Source organism: Rhagoletis zephyria, unplaced genomic scaffold (genome assembly GCF_001687245.7).
Source record: "Rhagoletis zephyria isolate East Lansing unplaced genomic scaffold, Rhagoletis_zephyria_1.1 Rzeph_scaffold_09568, whole genome shotgun sequence".
Lineage (NCBI taxonomy): Eukaryota > Metazoa > Arthropoda > Insecta > Diptera > Tephritidae > Rhagoletis > Rhagoletis zephyria.
In genome coordinates this window covers 9,205-23,626 of record NW_016166646.1, presented here as the reverse complement: position 1 = coordinate 23,626, position 14,422 = coordinate 9,205, and the positions used below count along the sequence as shown (strand labels likewise).

At 36.1% G+C, this 14,422-nt stretch overlaps 3 protein-coding genes across 3 annotated transcripts in view; all 3 read right to left on the bottom strand.

Moving 5' to 3' along the window:
• Positions 1–649: 649 nt before the first annotated feature.
• On the bottom strand, positions 650–2,676 carry LOC108375886 (dynein heavy chain 3, axonemal-like; the record flags this gene model as incomplete). Its single annotated transcript, XM_017632035.1, has 3 exons — positions 2,579–2,676; positions 973–1,132; positions 650–864 (listed from the first exon to the last, which is right to left on the bottom strand). Coding segments are annotated over exons 1-3 (410 nt in total), but the record flags the coding sequence as incomplete, so codon positions are not given.
• An 885-nt stretch (positions 2,677–3,561) lies between these two features.
• Positions 3,562–10,676, bottom strand: LOC108375885 (dynein heavy chain 3, axonemal-like). Its single transcript, XM_017632034.1, has 6 exons — positions 10,661–10,676; positions 9,918–10,097; positions 7,866–8,025; positions 7,564–7,755; positions 6,630–6,802; positions 3,562–3,805 (listed from the first exon to the last, which is right to left on the bottom strand). The coding sequence occupies exons 2-6, from the start codon at positions 10,085–10,087 to the stop codon at positions 3,562–3,564; spliced, it is 939 nt and encodes a 312-aa protein (XP_017487523.1). The 5' UTR covers positions 10,088–10,097; positions 10,661–10,676.
• A 212-nt stretch (positions 10,677–10,888) lies between these two features.
• Positions 10,889–14,422, bottom strand: part of LOC108375884 (dynein heavy chain 12, axonemal-like) — a gene marked incomplete at its 5' end in the record, with an annotated part of 12,233 nt that continues 8,699 nt past the window's right edge. The window contains one exon of the mRNA XM_017632033.1: positions 10,889–11,141. Coding sequence (XP_017487522.1) covers positions 10,898–11,141 — 244 coding nt within the window. The remainder of the gene's footprint in view (positions 11,142–14,422) is intronic.

Genomic DNA, 14,422 nt, shown 5'->3' with positions numbered 1-14,422 from the left:
TGAAGATGAAGATGAAGATGAAGATGAAGATGAAGATGAATATGAACATGAACATGAATATGAAAATGAACATGAACATGAACATGAACATGAACATGAAAATGAACATGAACATGAACATGAACATGAATATGAAGGTGTAGATAAACATAAACATAAACATAAACATTAAAAGCGATAGAGACAAAGATAGAGAGGAAGAAAGAGATAGGGATAAAAAGGAAATACAACTGAAGAATGTGCGATGTTATATTGTGATGTGTTATGCTACATATGTTATGTTATTGAATCTAATGCTATTCTATGTTATGTTATGCTAAGTACTAAGCTAAACTCCCCTCCACTTAAGCCATTCCAACAAATTTTATTTCAGCTCAACTCAACTCACATAAACTATCCTTAATTTTAGCGGTTGAATTTCAACCGCTGGGCGAACACTAGTTTCAATAAATACGCACATATGCACATATGTATGTATGTATGTACAGTGTGTACATATTTACTCATATTCGTAATCTATTTATTTTGAAATATGTGAGCTTCCTAAACATGTCCTTGGTGCATAAATATACTTGTATGTAAATATATTTGCATACACACGCACACGCACACTCACACGCACACTGCCATCACCATATCTTCTTCTTACCTTATCAGCTCTTGTCTCAATACGGTATTCATGGAATTCGTATACACCACCGGATACTTTTGACCCACCTCTGCAAGACTGAAAGGCTTTGGTAGGCGTGAAAGAATGTCTTTGCATATGGCAAATGCTGGGTCAACAACAGCGCCACCCGCTGTGCCACTTGCCTTCACAGAAGCCATTAAATCCGTTTGAGTGAGTAAAACACCGCCAATCAACTGCGTTTTTTTAGAGGAAACAAATTTAAATTTAATGGTTGAGATTTAAAATAAATACGCTCCAATCAAGATGAATAAGTAAATGCTTGTTGTTGTTGGGATACTTACGCTACTCGTCTCCTTGTTGTTGCGATTAATGTCGGCATTTTCATGTAAGCCGAACACTTCCGGATGTGGACTAAGTGCAAATGTCGAAATGTATTCGATGGCATTGAGACGCGTTGGATTTAGTGGAACACGATAGGTGCCCGATTGTGATAAGGGATAGCTGGGTGACAAAGAAGAAGCACAAAAACAAAAAAAAAAACAAAATATGTATAACTTAAATTAAAGAGGTAAGTATGTATGTATGTATGAACATAGTATGTATACTGAATAAATATGTAAAAGCTACCAAGTAGTATATGACCATCAAACAATAAAAGTGGTAGCTATATAATCTCAACGAACCCCTCACCCAAGTCGGGAATTGAAGATTTGTGAGATTCTCTTGATCATACCAGTGTTCTAATTCCCAAGTGGCTATCAGAATAAATATCCAATTTTATGAAAGTTGCACACTTCAACAGCTTCCTTCTGGGCCGTAAGATCTGCGCGAAAATTACTAAGGAGGTCTGAAAGCATTATTAGAGATTCATGGAGAGTTCCGAGAGAAAACATGGGTCTCACCACTGATTCCATGAACTCTCCATATGAGCCCGAAGTGTTCGACAGACTAAGGACGGTGCAAGCTATAGCTGATTAATTAACAAAGCCTTCTCTGGTAAGCTCTACTAGACTCCCACATCACTGTAGGCTTTAACAATAATGCCATATAGATTCAAGAACTACTTTGGGTTGCCACCTGTTTAAAAATCATATTATGTAAGAGAAATATATATATCACTATATGGGTGCCGAACGAAAAGGGTTTCAGAAAGTAGTAGTTTGAAGATATACTAAGAGGGTTGCCATCTGCTTGAAATGTGGAATTTAGTTTACTTATACACAAGTTATATGAAATATCAAAATATGGATGTCGAACGAAGGAGTGTTAAGAAATCTTTAGTTTGAACGCTGAGAATATTTTTGAGGTGTTGGTAGAGGGTTGCCACCTGTTTAAAAAGTTAAATTCAAACTATTTTACCAGTTAAATGGATTATTAAAATATGGGTATCAATCGAGGGGGGTTAGAAATTTTTTTATATCTGAGCTGTTTACTACTCGCCACCAGTTTGTAATAACCGCCAGAAAAGAGGATAAAAAACAATGAAATTATCGTCTAAGCAATTATGCCTCAGAATAAGAAGACGCACTTCGGGAAAGTATGAGCTGCTGCAAGGTTTGCTGGGATGAGATAAAGCCACTTAAAGCTCCAACAAAACGCCATTATAATATAAACGCTTGCAATATAAACATACACACATATCGCAAGTTCTAAACTAAGGTAACTAAAAAAGTTGCTGTCGCTGTCACGAGCGGCCCTTAAAATCGAAAATATACGTGACATTCTATAAAATTGGCAAAATTCAATATGAACAATATAAATACATGAGATAAAGATAAGAGAGCCAGAATCTTCAGAATATATTCGCCTCACATACGTATGTACATACATACATATGCTCCTATGCCAACCACAAACAAAGAAACCAGTACTTGGGAATAGTAAATACCTCGAATTCACCCGCTGCGGGCGAGCATACTTATCTAGTATGTTTGTATGTATACTCACTTGTCCATTTCGATTGTGGTTGGATTATATATCATGTTGAGCAGTGAAAGGATTAAGCGGCGATCCTTGTCATCCGTAACGCGCCCACCATAGTTGCATTCACCGTAAGATAGACATGTCCACGAAATGGTATACTCTTGCTTTGTGCTATGAACATCTTCAGCTGCATCAGCGAAATTCTATTGTTGATAAAATGACAAACAGAAACTACACACAAAGAAAAATATAAATAAAAATAAAAACAAAAACATGAAAGGAATAGAGAAAATAAATAACTTGAAGTGGATAGAAATATAGATACTAAATAGAAGAGAAATAAAGCCGCTACAAAGAGGCAAACAAGTAAGCTGAGTCGAGTGAAATGAAACGAGGAGGCACACAACACATCTGTGCAGGATTTGTGGTTCAGTTGCTTGACATTGTAAAATGGCGAAATGTGGGTAGTAGTGCAAAATTGGAAAAGCAGTTACATAGTAGCTAGATGCTGACAAATACAAAAATAAGCTTGTAAACCACTGAGAAATTGGTTTTACTGTTTCTCTTTGTTTTTGTTTTCGTTTTTGGTAATACACAAATGCTCTAGAATTTGAATAAAATATCCACATAGACCACTTGACATTTTAACGCCCACGCAATCGTCCATTGTAAGCAAGCAAGTCAAACTGCCATCTGCATTTATCGCTCACTCACACACACACAAACACAAAAGTCGCCTAATTTTACTTCTTGTTGACCTCACTTACTTCAAATCCGCCTCACTAAATTCGTATGGTATATTCCAGCCCAATCGGTCCGAATTCACGCCGCTCCTGCACCACAGCATGAAAGTAAACCAAAGCGAAGACACCGCGCAGCCAACACTTATTTGCCATATCGGAATAGAGGAAGGCATTCGTAAAGAATTTATCGCGTACCAATGGATCCGAATTAAACGACCTAAACATGTTCGCCTTAAGACCTTTTGGCGGCTCATTTGTCATCTTTCACGAATTCTGCAGCACCGACACGGGAAATACGTTGCTGGGATACGAAGTGCACCATAACCTATAGTCCGGATGTGCTGACTCTGCCAACGTCGTATCATTGCAAATGCGCTCTAATTCGCCCATCCAACTGACAGCGACGTGACAATTTTGCAAAACAACCCAATGGCCGTAACGATTTGCTTCCAAAATCATTTTCTCGGCGCGTGGACCTTGACCTTGACCCAATGAAATTGTTTTTGTTCTGAAAAAAAAACAAAAAAAAAATGCAGGTAGGGTGAAAAGTAGAGCTATTGGTATATATGTATGTATGTGGGTGTAAGTGCGGGGGTAATGGAATATTTTGTTTTAATTTCATTAGCAAGTTTTAGGGCTGTGATTTAATATGCAAACAATTGTGAGTGACTTGGAAGTATTCAATTGGCTTGTATAATTTTTTTGAGTGGTATGAAATTTTTTTTCTGTTGTCTGTGAAAAATTTGCGTACGCCTGTTGCATTTTAAATTTCCTCCACATTTGATATCTACCAGCGAGCAATTAACGTATAATTAGGGTAGAATTGATTTTCTTCTAAATACTACAAAGATGCTAGTATATTACTGAAAAAGCTCTGATAAGTATTTTTGTCTGACAACTAAATAGATAAGGTTTCTGAAATTTAATGCAACATTCAACTGGATAAATTATGTATGTGTCTTTCTAGTACTTATAGCCGCTAGACCTAAGCATTCACAAAGGATATGCTGAACGCTTTCCTCGCTACCCTTCAGTTGACAGCTGCAGTAAGCTCTATTATATGGGAGCTCCATTCTTTCTGCATGTTTGCCTATGGGCCAGTGGCCCGTGATAATTGCTACAATTCTAAATACTTCTGCCCTTGATCTATTGAGCAGGTCTAGAGTCTTTGTTCTGTTAGAGGCAGACCAGAGTTCCCTTGCTAATTTGCAAGTTCGTATGTCCGACCACCATCTTCTTGCTTTCAATGTTCCTATGATCGGGAACCCAGACAAGAGAAACGCTTTTTGACGCAGACACTGCACATAATACCGTTTCACATTTCTGGATTATCTGGGATTGGGTGATCGCTGATGCTAGTGATAACAGAACCGCTTGGCTGTCAGAGTATATTGTTGCTTTCTTAATTCTACTGATGCCTTCTGGTATAACCTTACAAGCTTCAGGCATGCCTAAAACTTCTGCATAGAAGATGCTTGGCTTATTCCCTAGGTGGAGCGACAAGGAGACGCCCAATTCCTCGGAGTATACACCTGCCCCCACACCACAGTCCATCTTTGAGACGTCGATGTAGAGAGAGAATGCCTCACCTGTATGTTTTTGATGCCTAGGTTAGATGAGTTGGCCTGTTCGTTCTCGAAAAGTTTTCTGACATAGGGCTGCCGAAATAGATCAGCCATCGATATGCAGCAATAAAGATGTGATGTAGCAGTGAATCAAATAAAAGTAGGGATGGTGCACAGAAAGCTTTGGATAGTACATCAAATAATGCTCGGAAGTTTAGCAAGGTTTTGGGAGTAACTTCCACAAAATCTGAACTGGTCTCATTTACCAGGTAATCCCGTTGTTCATTGAACAGGTCTCAACAAGTTAAGTACCTACACTTTATTCCAGATAGGAACCGATGAATCGGTCCGAAAAGCTACAACGCCAGACCACCAGGACAAGCAGAGAAAATTGGGGATTGGAGGCAAAGATTGCAGCAAGGACTTACACCTATCAACTCATTTCTATGAAGTAGAAGTTTCGTGAGATTTTTTAAGCTGAAGTAGGACTTTACTCTCTCGACGTAAGAAAACTACACTCTATACGTCACTAATCTTGCCTGTGCTGGCACATATAACGCAGAAGCATGGACAATGACAACATCTGATGACGCAAGGTGATACAAAGTATGCTGGATTATTTTTTTTTATGGAAGAAAATGCGTGATACCGTTAACCAAAATTTTTTTCAAAAATCAACGCTATTTTTTAACCACTTGAAACGCATATTGTTTATACTCAAAATGAACCCAAAATTTTTCTACAAGTATTATTAACTTACATATATACTGCCGGGCATTTGAATAGGGACAGCCTTTGTTGATTTTTTTTGTTTAATTTGTTGTTTTAAAGTTTTTCCTCAGGTCGTTTTAAAGAATATGCTTTATTTTATAAAATAATAATAAAATAAATTAACAAAATAAAAACTTTCAATACTAAGGATCAAAAAGTGTGCTTAATCAAATGCATGTGAGTGTAACTTATGTATATCGAATTAATAGATTTCTCTTCAATAACAACTTCTCTTAATTATTGTCTGCTTTCACAAAAACGAAAAATAAAAAATTCAATAAACGTCCTTCCACTTATAACGGTACGCATTATAAAGTTACATTGATTATACATTTTGCTATTGACAATCATGGCAAGCAATTAAAAATTGAGTGCATTATTCTGCAGCTACTTCATCACTGTACACCAAACTGACAACTCGCTGCAAATTGTAAAAGAAAAAAAATGAAAAAAGTTTGATGTCTACACGTAGACGAATGTCGATTTAATTACAACTTCATAAACTTTTGTCCTTTTTTGCACTGATAAAAGATAAAAAAGGACACATACTTAGTCTACGTGCAACTGCTTGACATAAATGATGAAGCAGTAAAGAGAAATTCGATAAAAATTTACATCAATAATACGTCGAAGTATCCCTACTTGATGAAGCGCTGCTTGCTTGATAATGCTCGTACGAGTAGGTGGTGTACTACATACTATGTAAAATAATAACTAGAGCTGACAACTTATTGGACACTGGATTGAGAGTAGCTACGGTCTCCAGTTGCTGGTACTAAGTTGTTCATAATAATTTGTACATCGACACAGGACACATAGTATGTATGTATGTATGTATGTTTAAAATTACTTGGCACTCACAATTGTATGTCAGTTCTATTGTATGTATGTATGCATGTATGTGTGCATGTCTATATATACATATACATACATATGTGTGTGTGTGCTAATGTGTCTGTCCGGTTGACTATCGAACGAGTTCTTTAATTAACTTACTTGTCATACATGTTACGCTGTTTGGCGTACATGAATAGATTGGCCATTGGATCCGAGCCAGGCGATAGCAGAAAGACCAATGGGATTCTTGGCGAACTGTCAGCAAATGAGGCATTCAAATCGAAGAGTGGTGGCTCCACAAATGATTGGTCCATGTTGCGCGTAATGAATGTCTGTAAAATGCATGTGCAGATTAGATTGTAGAAGAAATGCTGAGAGTTGTGAACAGGAACTTATTTTATTTCTTGTGTTTTTTTTAAATTTAGTTTTTGCCTTTTTCAAATAAATTTTTTTTTAATTTTTATATTTTATTGTTTTTAAAAGAAAAAGTATATGTTCTTTAACCGCAGATTGAATTTTTTCGTCCTAGAGGCTATCGCATAATTCCCAATAAAGAAAATTTTCAGGAAAAAATGGTGATTTGCATAAGGAATCACAAATCTTCTCTACTATAAATTTTTTGTGGCGCAAGCCTTATTGGTAGGTACACATTTAGTTAACAGTATTTTGGGCCTCAACTTTCTGAACGATTATCCTGATTCTTCAAATGTAGCTTACAGTCCATTTTATTTTCTGAATATTCTCATGATGACTACGAAAATTTGTACTAGCTAGTAGCTACTCTTCTAAAACCATTTCGTTCTACATAAAACCCAAATAATTTTCGAAAGTGTGATCTAATTTTCAAAGATTATATCTTACGGAAAACAATGACTTTTCAATACATGCACATATGTATGTATGTATGTACAGTGTGTACATATTTACTCATATTCCTAATTTATTTATTTTGAAACATGTGAGCTTCCTAAACGTGTCCTTCCCACCCATATAAGGTGCATAAATATACTTGTATGTATATTTGCATACACACGCACACACTCACTGCCATCACCATATCTTCTTCTTACCTTATCAGCTCTTGTCTCAATACGGTATTCATGGAATTCGTATACACCACCGGATACTTTTGACCCACCTCTGCAAGACTGAAAGGCTTTGGTAGGCGTGAAAGAATGTCTTTACATATGGCAAATGCTGGGTCAACAACAGCACCACCCGCTGTGCCACTTGCCTTCACAGAAGCCATTAAATCCGTTTGAGTGAGTAAAACACCGCCAATCAACTGCGTTTTTTTTTAGTGAAAACAAATTTAAATTTAATAGTTGAGATTTAAAATAAATACGCTCCAATAAAAATGAATAAGTAAATGCTTGTTGTTGTTGGGATACTTACGCTACTCGTCTCCTTGTTGTTGCGATTAATGTCGGCATTTTCATGTAAGCCGAACACTTCCGGATGTGGACTAAGTGCAAATGTCGAAATGTATTCGATGGCATTGAGACGCGTTGGATTTAGTGGTACACGATAGGTGCCCGATTGTGATAAGGGATAGCTGGGTGACAAAAGAAGAAGAAGCACAAAAACAAAAAAAAACTAAATATAACTTAAATTAAAGAGGTAAGTATGTATGTATGTATGAACATAGTATGTATACTGAAAAAAAATATGTAAAAGCTACCAAGTAGTATATGACTCCCATCAAACAATAAAAGTGGTAGCTATAGAATCTCAACAAACCCCTAACCCAAGTCGGGAGTTGGATTTGTGAGATTCTCTTGATCATAACAGTGTTCTAATTCGCGAATGGCTATCAGAATAAAGATCCAATTTTAGGAAAGTCGCACACTTCAACAGCTTCCTTCTGGGCCGTAAGATCTGCGTGAAAATTACTAAGGAGGTCTGAAAGCATTATTAGAGATTCATGGAGAGTTCCGTGAGAAAACATGGGTCTCACCACTGATTCCATGACCTCTCCATATGAGCCCGAAGTGTTCGACAGATTCTACTAAGGACGGTGCAAGCTATAGCTGATTAATTAACAAAACCTTCTCTGGTAAGCTCTACTAGACTCCCACATCACTGTAGGCTTTAACAATAATGCCATATAGATCCAAGAACTACTTTGGGTTGCCACCTGTTTAAAAAGTTAAATTCAAAATTTTACCAGTTTAATGAATTATTAAAATATGGGTATCAATTGGAAATTTTTTATATCTGAGCTGTATTTAGCGGGGTTGCCACATGCTTGTAAATTGAAATTCCACCCAATTCACCAGTTGATTGAAATATGTATTGCAGTGTCCGGCGAAGTAGAGCTAACAATGATTATGCTTTAAACTACTTGTGAAGAGGGCTGCCACCTGTTGGAAATGTCTAACTCAATCAACAAATTCAAAAAGTATATGAAATATAAAAAATAACGTAGCCAAACGAAAGATTGTTAAGAAGTCTTTAGTTTGAACATTTCGAATGTTTGAGGAGAGTTGCCACGTGTTTAAAAAGTTACATTCAAATTATTCAGTAAGTTGGATGAATTAATAAAAGATGGGTATAAATTGGAATGGGTTTGAAAGGGATTTATTCCTGATCTTGCCTTAGGAGGGTTGCCATTTGTTCGAACAATCAGATGAAAGAGATTTAAGAAGATTTTAGTTTGAGAATTCTTTTGGGAGACTGTTCTTCACTCAGAAATGGCTGACTAAAATTTGGAATTTTTTTTAAGTTTTGAAATTTAATTTTGAGCGTTTTAACGCCATGCGGGTTCACTGGTTCATTAAATTCTTCCTGAACTTCCTGAAAAGGACTTAGGCCAGTAGAGCGTGTTGAGGAAAAGTCCACATTAAGATCTATCTATCTATTTATGCTTGAATCTGATCAAATGTTAAGGGTAACTAAAAACTTAACTTTTTACAGAAAGTACGTCGTCATTTGGATAGGAATGGCGCTACTCGTCACCAGTTTGTAATAACGCGCCAGAAAAGAGGATAAAAAACATGACGAATTATCCGTCTAAGCAAGTTATGCCTCAGATTAAGACAGACAGCACTTCGGGAAAGTATGAGCTGCTGCAAGGTTTGCTGGGATGGCGATAAAGCCACTTAAAGCTCCTACAAAACGACCATTAAAATATAAACGCTTGCAAACAACAATACACACATATCGCAAGTTCTAAACTAAGTAACTAAAAAAGTTGCTGTCGCTGTCACGAGCGGCCCTTAAAATCGAAAATATACGTGACATTCTTTAAAATTGGCAAAATTCAATATCGAACAATATAAATACATGAGATAAAGATAAGAGAGCCAGAATCTTCAGAATATATATGCGCCTCACATACATAACTACATCTACAACCAACCACAAACAAAGAAACCAGTACTAATGTATACGAATTCACCCGCTGCGGCGAGCATACATATGTAGTATGTTTGTATGTATACTCACTTGTCCATTTCGATTGTGGTTGGATTATATATCATGTTGAGCAGTGAAAGGATTAAGCGGCGATCCTTGTCATCCGTAACGCGCCCACCATAGTTGCATTCACCGGTAAGATAGACATGTCCACGAAATGGTATACTCTTGCTTTGTGCTATGAACATCTTCAGCTGCATCAGCGAAATTCTATTGTTGATAAAATGACAAACAGAAACACACAAAAGAAAAAATAATATAAAAATAAAAACAAAAACATGAAAGGAATAGAGAAAATAAATAACTTGAAGTGATAGAAATATAGATACTAAATAGAAGAGAAATAAAGCCGCTACTAAAGAGCAAACAAGTAAGCTGAGTCGAGTGAAATGAAACGGAGGCACACAACACATCTGTGCAGGATTTGTGGTTCAGTTGCTTGACATTGTAAAATGGCGAAATGTGGGTAGTAGTGGCAAAATTGGAAAAGCAGTTACATAGTAGCTAGATGCTGACAAATACAAAAATAAGCTTGTAAACCACTGAGAAATTGGTTTTACTGTTTCTCTTTCGTTTTTGTTTTGTTTTTGGTAATACACAAATGCTCTAGAATTTGAATAAAATATCCACATAGACCACTTGACATTTTAACGCCCACGCAATCGTCCATTGTAAGCAAGCAAGTCAAACTGCCATCTGCATTTATCGCTCACTCAGCACACACACACACACACAAAAGTCGCCTAATTTTACTTCTTGTTGACCTCACTTACTTCAAATCCGCCTCACTAAATTCGTATGGTATATTCCAGCCCAAGGTCCGAATTCACGCCGCTCCTGCACCACAGCATGAAATATAACCAAAGCGAAGACACCGCGCAGCCAACACTTATTTGCCATATCGGAATAGAGGAAGGCATTCGTAAAGAATTTATCGCGTACCAATGGATCCGAATTAAACGACCTAAACATGTTCGCCTTAAGACCTTTTGGCGGCTCATTTGTCATCTTCACCGAATTCTGCAGCACCGAACGGGAAATACGTTGCTGGGATACGAAGTGCACCATAACCTATAGTCCGGATGTGCTGACTCTGCCAACGTCGTATCATTGCAAATGCGCTCTAATTCGCCCATCCAACTGACAGCGACGTGACAATTTTGCAAAACAACCCAATGGCCGTAACGATTTGCTTCCAAAATCATTTTCTCGGCGCGTGGACCTTGACCTTGACCCAATGAAATTGTTTTTGTTCTGAAAAAAAAAAAATAAAAAAAAATGCAGGTAGGGTGAAAAGTAGTAGCTTTCTATTGGTATATATGTATGTATGTGGGTGTAAGTGCGGGGGTGAATGGAATATTTTGTTTTAATTTCATTAGCAAGTTTTAGGGCTGTGATTTAATATGCAAACAATTGTGAGTGACTTGGAGTATTCAATTGGCTTGTATAATTTTTTGAGTGGTTTGCAATTTTTTTGACGTAGAATACGTCTTACCTTAAGGTATGGGGGCTATGTTCAAATGTTGTAGTTGTAATTTTTAGAGCTTCACAAAAACGCTTATTGCACGAGAACTAATAAAGCGATTTCAAAGAAAAGTGTGGCGTTTCAAAGATAAAATTCCAAGCCTGTCGACAGATTCATTTTTGTAAATAACCAATTCGGTTTCTGTCGTAAAAACAACGGTAAACATTGCCTTATTTTGGGGTCAATTTTGAGCCTTTAAAGTGCTCTAGCAACTTATTGTTGGCATATATAACTTTCATTTTCGGGATATAGGTTCTTTGGAGCAGTAGAAATATTATCGGGTATAAATTTTATATAAATTTAACAAATATTGAGCATTTTAAGGCAAAAAATTGTTGAAAAAATTTGCAAATTTTTTTCATTACCAAAATGCTCGAAAACCGCTCGAATGATTTTGTTTTTGTTTTCTTTAATCAAAAATTCAAGAGTTTTCCTTTCGTTTGGTATATGGGAAGTATTGGTTGATATCTTCTATATATGTTTATTTTATTCAAATATATGGGCATAAATGATTTTTCATACAAAATCACCTCGTCATTTTGCAAACACGTGCATATGTTGGAAGTGTGGGCGAAGGAGACAAAAAGTATGTATGTGTCCGTAAGTACATATTTCGTGGTTTATCGGTATAATAATCGATACTTTGTCGGTTTTATTACCGATGTTTTTATCGATTTTGCTATCGAAATTTTTATCGATAATGTTATTGATTTTGATATCGATATTTTCGGAACTTATCGATATAATGATCGGTATTTTTTCGATTTTGTTATCGATATTTTTTCTCGATTTTGTTATAGATATTTTGTTGACTTTGTTGTCGATTTTGTTATCGACACTGTAATCGATTTTATGATAGATTATTTATCGGTTTTGTTATCGATATTTTTATCGATTTTGTTATCGATTTTATTACCGATATTTTTATAGATTTTGTTGTCGGTATTTTAATCGATTTTGTAATCGATATTTTTACCGGTTTTGTCATCGATATTTTTATTGATTTTGTTTACGATTTAGCTATCGATATTATTATTGCTTTCGTTATCGATATTTTCATCGAATTTGTTATCGATATTGTTATTGGTTTTGCTATCGATATTTGCGGAACTTACCGATATAATGATCGATACTTTTATCGATTTTGTTATCGATATTTTTTATCGATTTTGTTATCGATTGTGTAATCGATTTTGCTATCGATTTTGTCATCGATACTTTTATCGGTTTTGTTACCGATATTTTTATCGATTTTGCTATCGATATTGTTATAGATTTTTTTATAGGTTTTATATTCGATATTTTTATTGATGTTGCTATCGATATTGGTATCGATATTTTAATGGATTTTGTTATGGATTTTGTTATCGACTTTATAATCGATTTTGTTATCGACTTTGTTATCGATTTTGTAATCGATATTTTGATAGATTTTGTAATCGATTTTGTAATCAGTATTGATATCGATTTTGCTTTCGATATTTTTTCGATTTTGATATCAATATTTTCATCGATTTCTTTATCGATGTTTTTATCGATTTTGCTACCGATATTATTATCGCTTTTGGTATCGATATTTTTTGCTTAGTGTGTGCTTTTGTTTTTTTACTTGGATATGCTCTTAACCATACCACGTATTCTACGTTTAAATTTAGCGGCCGTATCTCCGATACAGCCTGCAGGCCAAGACGAAGGCGCTGGACTGTTCCTTTTTTTTCTGTTGTCTGTGCAAAATTTGCGTATGGCTGTTGCATTTTAAATTTCCTCCACATTTGATATCTACCAGCGAGCAATTAACGTATAATTAGGCTAGAATTGATTTTCTTATAAATACTACAAAGATGCTAGTATATTACTGAAAAAGCTCTGATAAGTTTGTTTGTCGGACAACTAAATAGGTAAAGTTTCTGAAATTTAATGCAACATTCAACTCGATAAATTATGTATGTGTCTTTCTGGTACTTAAAACCGCTAGACCTCAGCATTCACAAAGGATATGCTGAACGCTTTCCTCGCTACCCTTCAGTTGACAGCTGCGGTAAGCTCTATTATATGGGAGCTTCATTCTCTCTGTATGTTTGCCTATGGGCCAGTGGCCCGTGATAGCTGCTACAATTCTACATACTTCTGCCCTTGATCTATTGAGCAGGTCTAGTATCTTCGTCCAAATAATGCTCGGAAGTTTAGCAAGGTTTTGGGAGTAACTTCCACAAAATCTGAACTGGTCTCATTTACTAGGTAATCCCGTTGTTCATTGAACAGGTCTCAACAGGTTAAGTATTTACACTTTATTCCAGATAGGAACCGATGAATCGGTCCGCAAAGCTACAACGCCTGACCACCAGGACAATCAGAGAAAATTGGGGATTGGAGGCAAAGATTGCAGCAAGGACTTACACCTACCAACTCATTTCTATGAAGTAGTAGTTTCGTGAAATTTTTTACGAAAAAGTAGGACTTTACTCTCTCGACGTAAGAAAACTACACTCTATACGTCACTCATCTTGCCTGTGCTAGCACATATAACGCAGAAGCATGTACAATGACAACATCTGATGAGGCACGGTGATACAAAGTATGCTGGATTATTTTTTTTTATGGAAGAAAATGCGTGATACCGTCAACCAAAAAATTTTTTCAAAAATCAACGCTATTTTTTAGCCACTTGAAACGTGTATTTTTTTGAACTCAAAATGAATGGGCTACAAAACTGCGTACCCAAAATTTTTCTAGAAGTATTATTAACTTATGTACATATATACTGCCGGGCATTTGAATCGGGACAGCCTCTGTTGATTTTTTTGTTTAATTTGTATAAAGTTTTTACATAATTCATATTAAATATATACAGTGAAACCTCTCCTAACGGACACCTCTATTAGACGGACATCTCCCTTGGGCGGACATTTTTTCCTATACCAAGTTTTAAGTATAAATTTCGGAACAAATTGCTCTCTCTTAAGCGGACACTCTCTTGGCCGGACGCGGAAAGTTATTTTGCATAAAATTT

What these genes read in the sequence shown, in the direction of transcription:
- LOC108375885 (XM_017632034.1), bottom strand. Translation starts at nt 10,087, where the DNA reads ATGCAGCTGAAGATGTTCATAGCACAAAGCAAGAGTATACCATTTCGT. An exon ending in ACCACAATCGAAATGGACAA is followed by an intron (nt 8,026 to 9,917) that starts GTGAGTATACAT and finishes TTTGTCACCCAG; the next exon opens with CTATCCCTTATCACAATCGG. An exon ending in ACAACAAGGAGACGAGTAGC is followed by an intron (nt 7,756 to 7,865) that starts GTAAGTATCCCA and finishes AAAAAAACGCAG; the next exon opens with TTGATTGGCGGTGTTTTACT.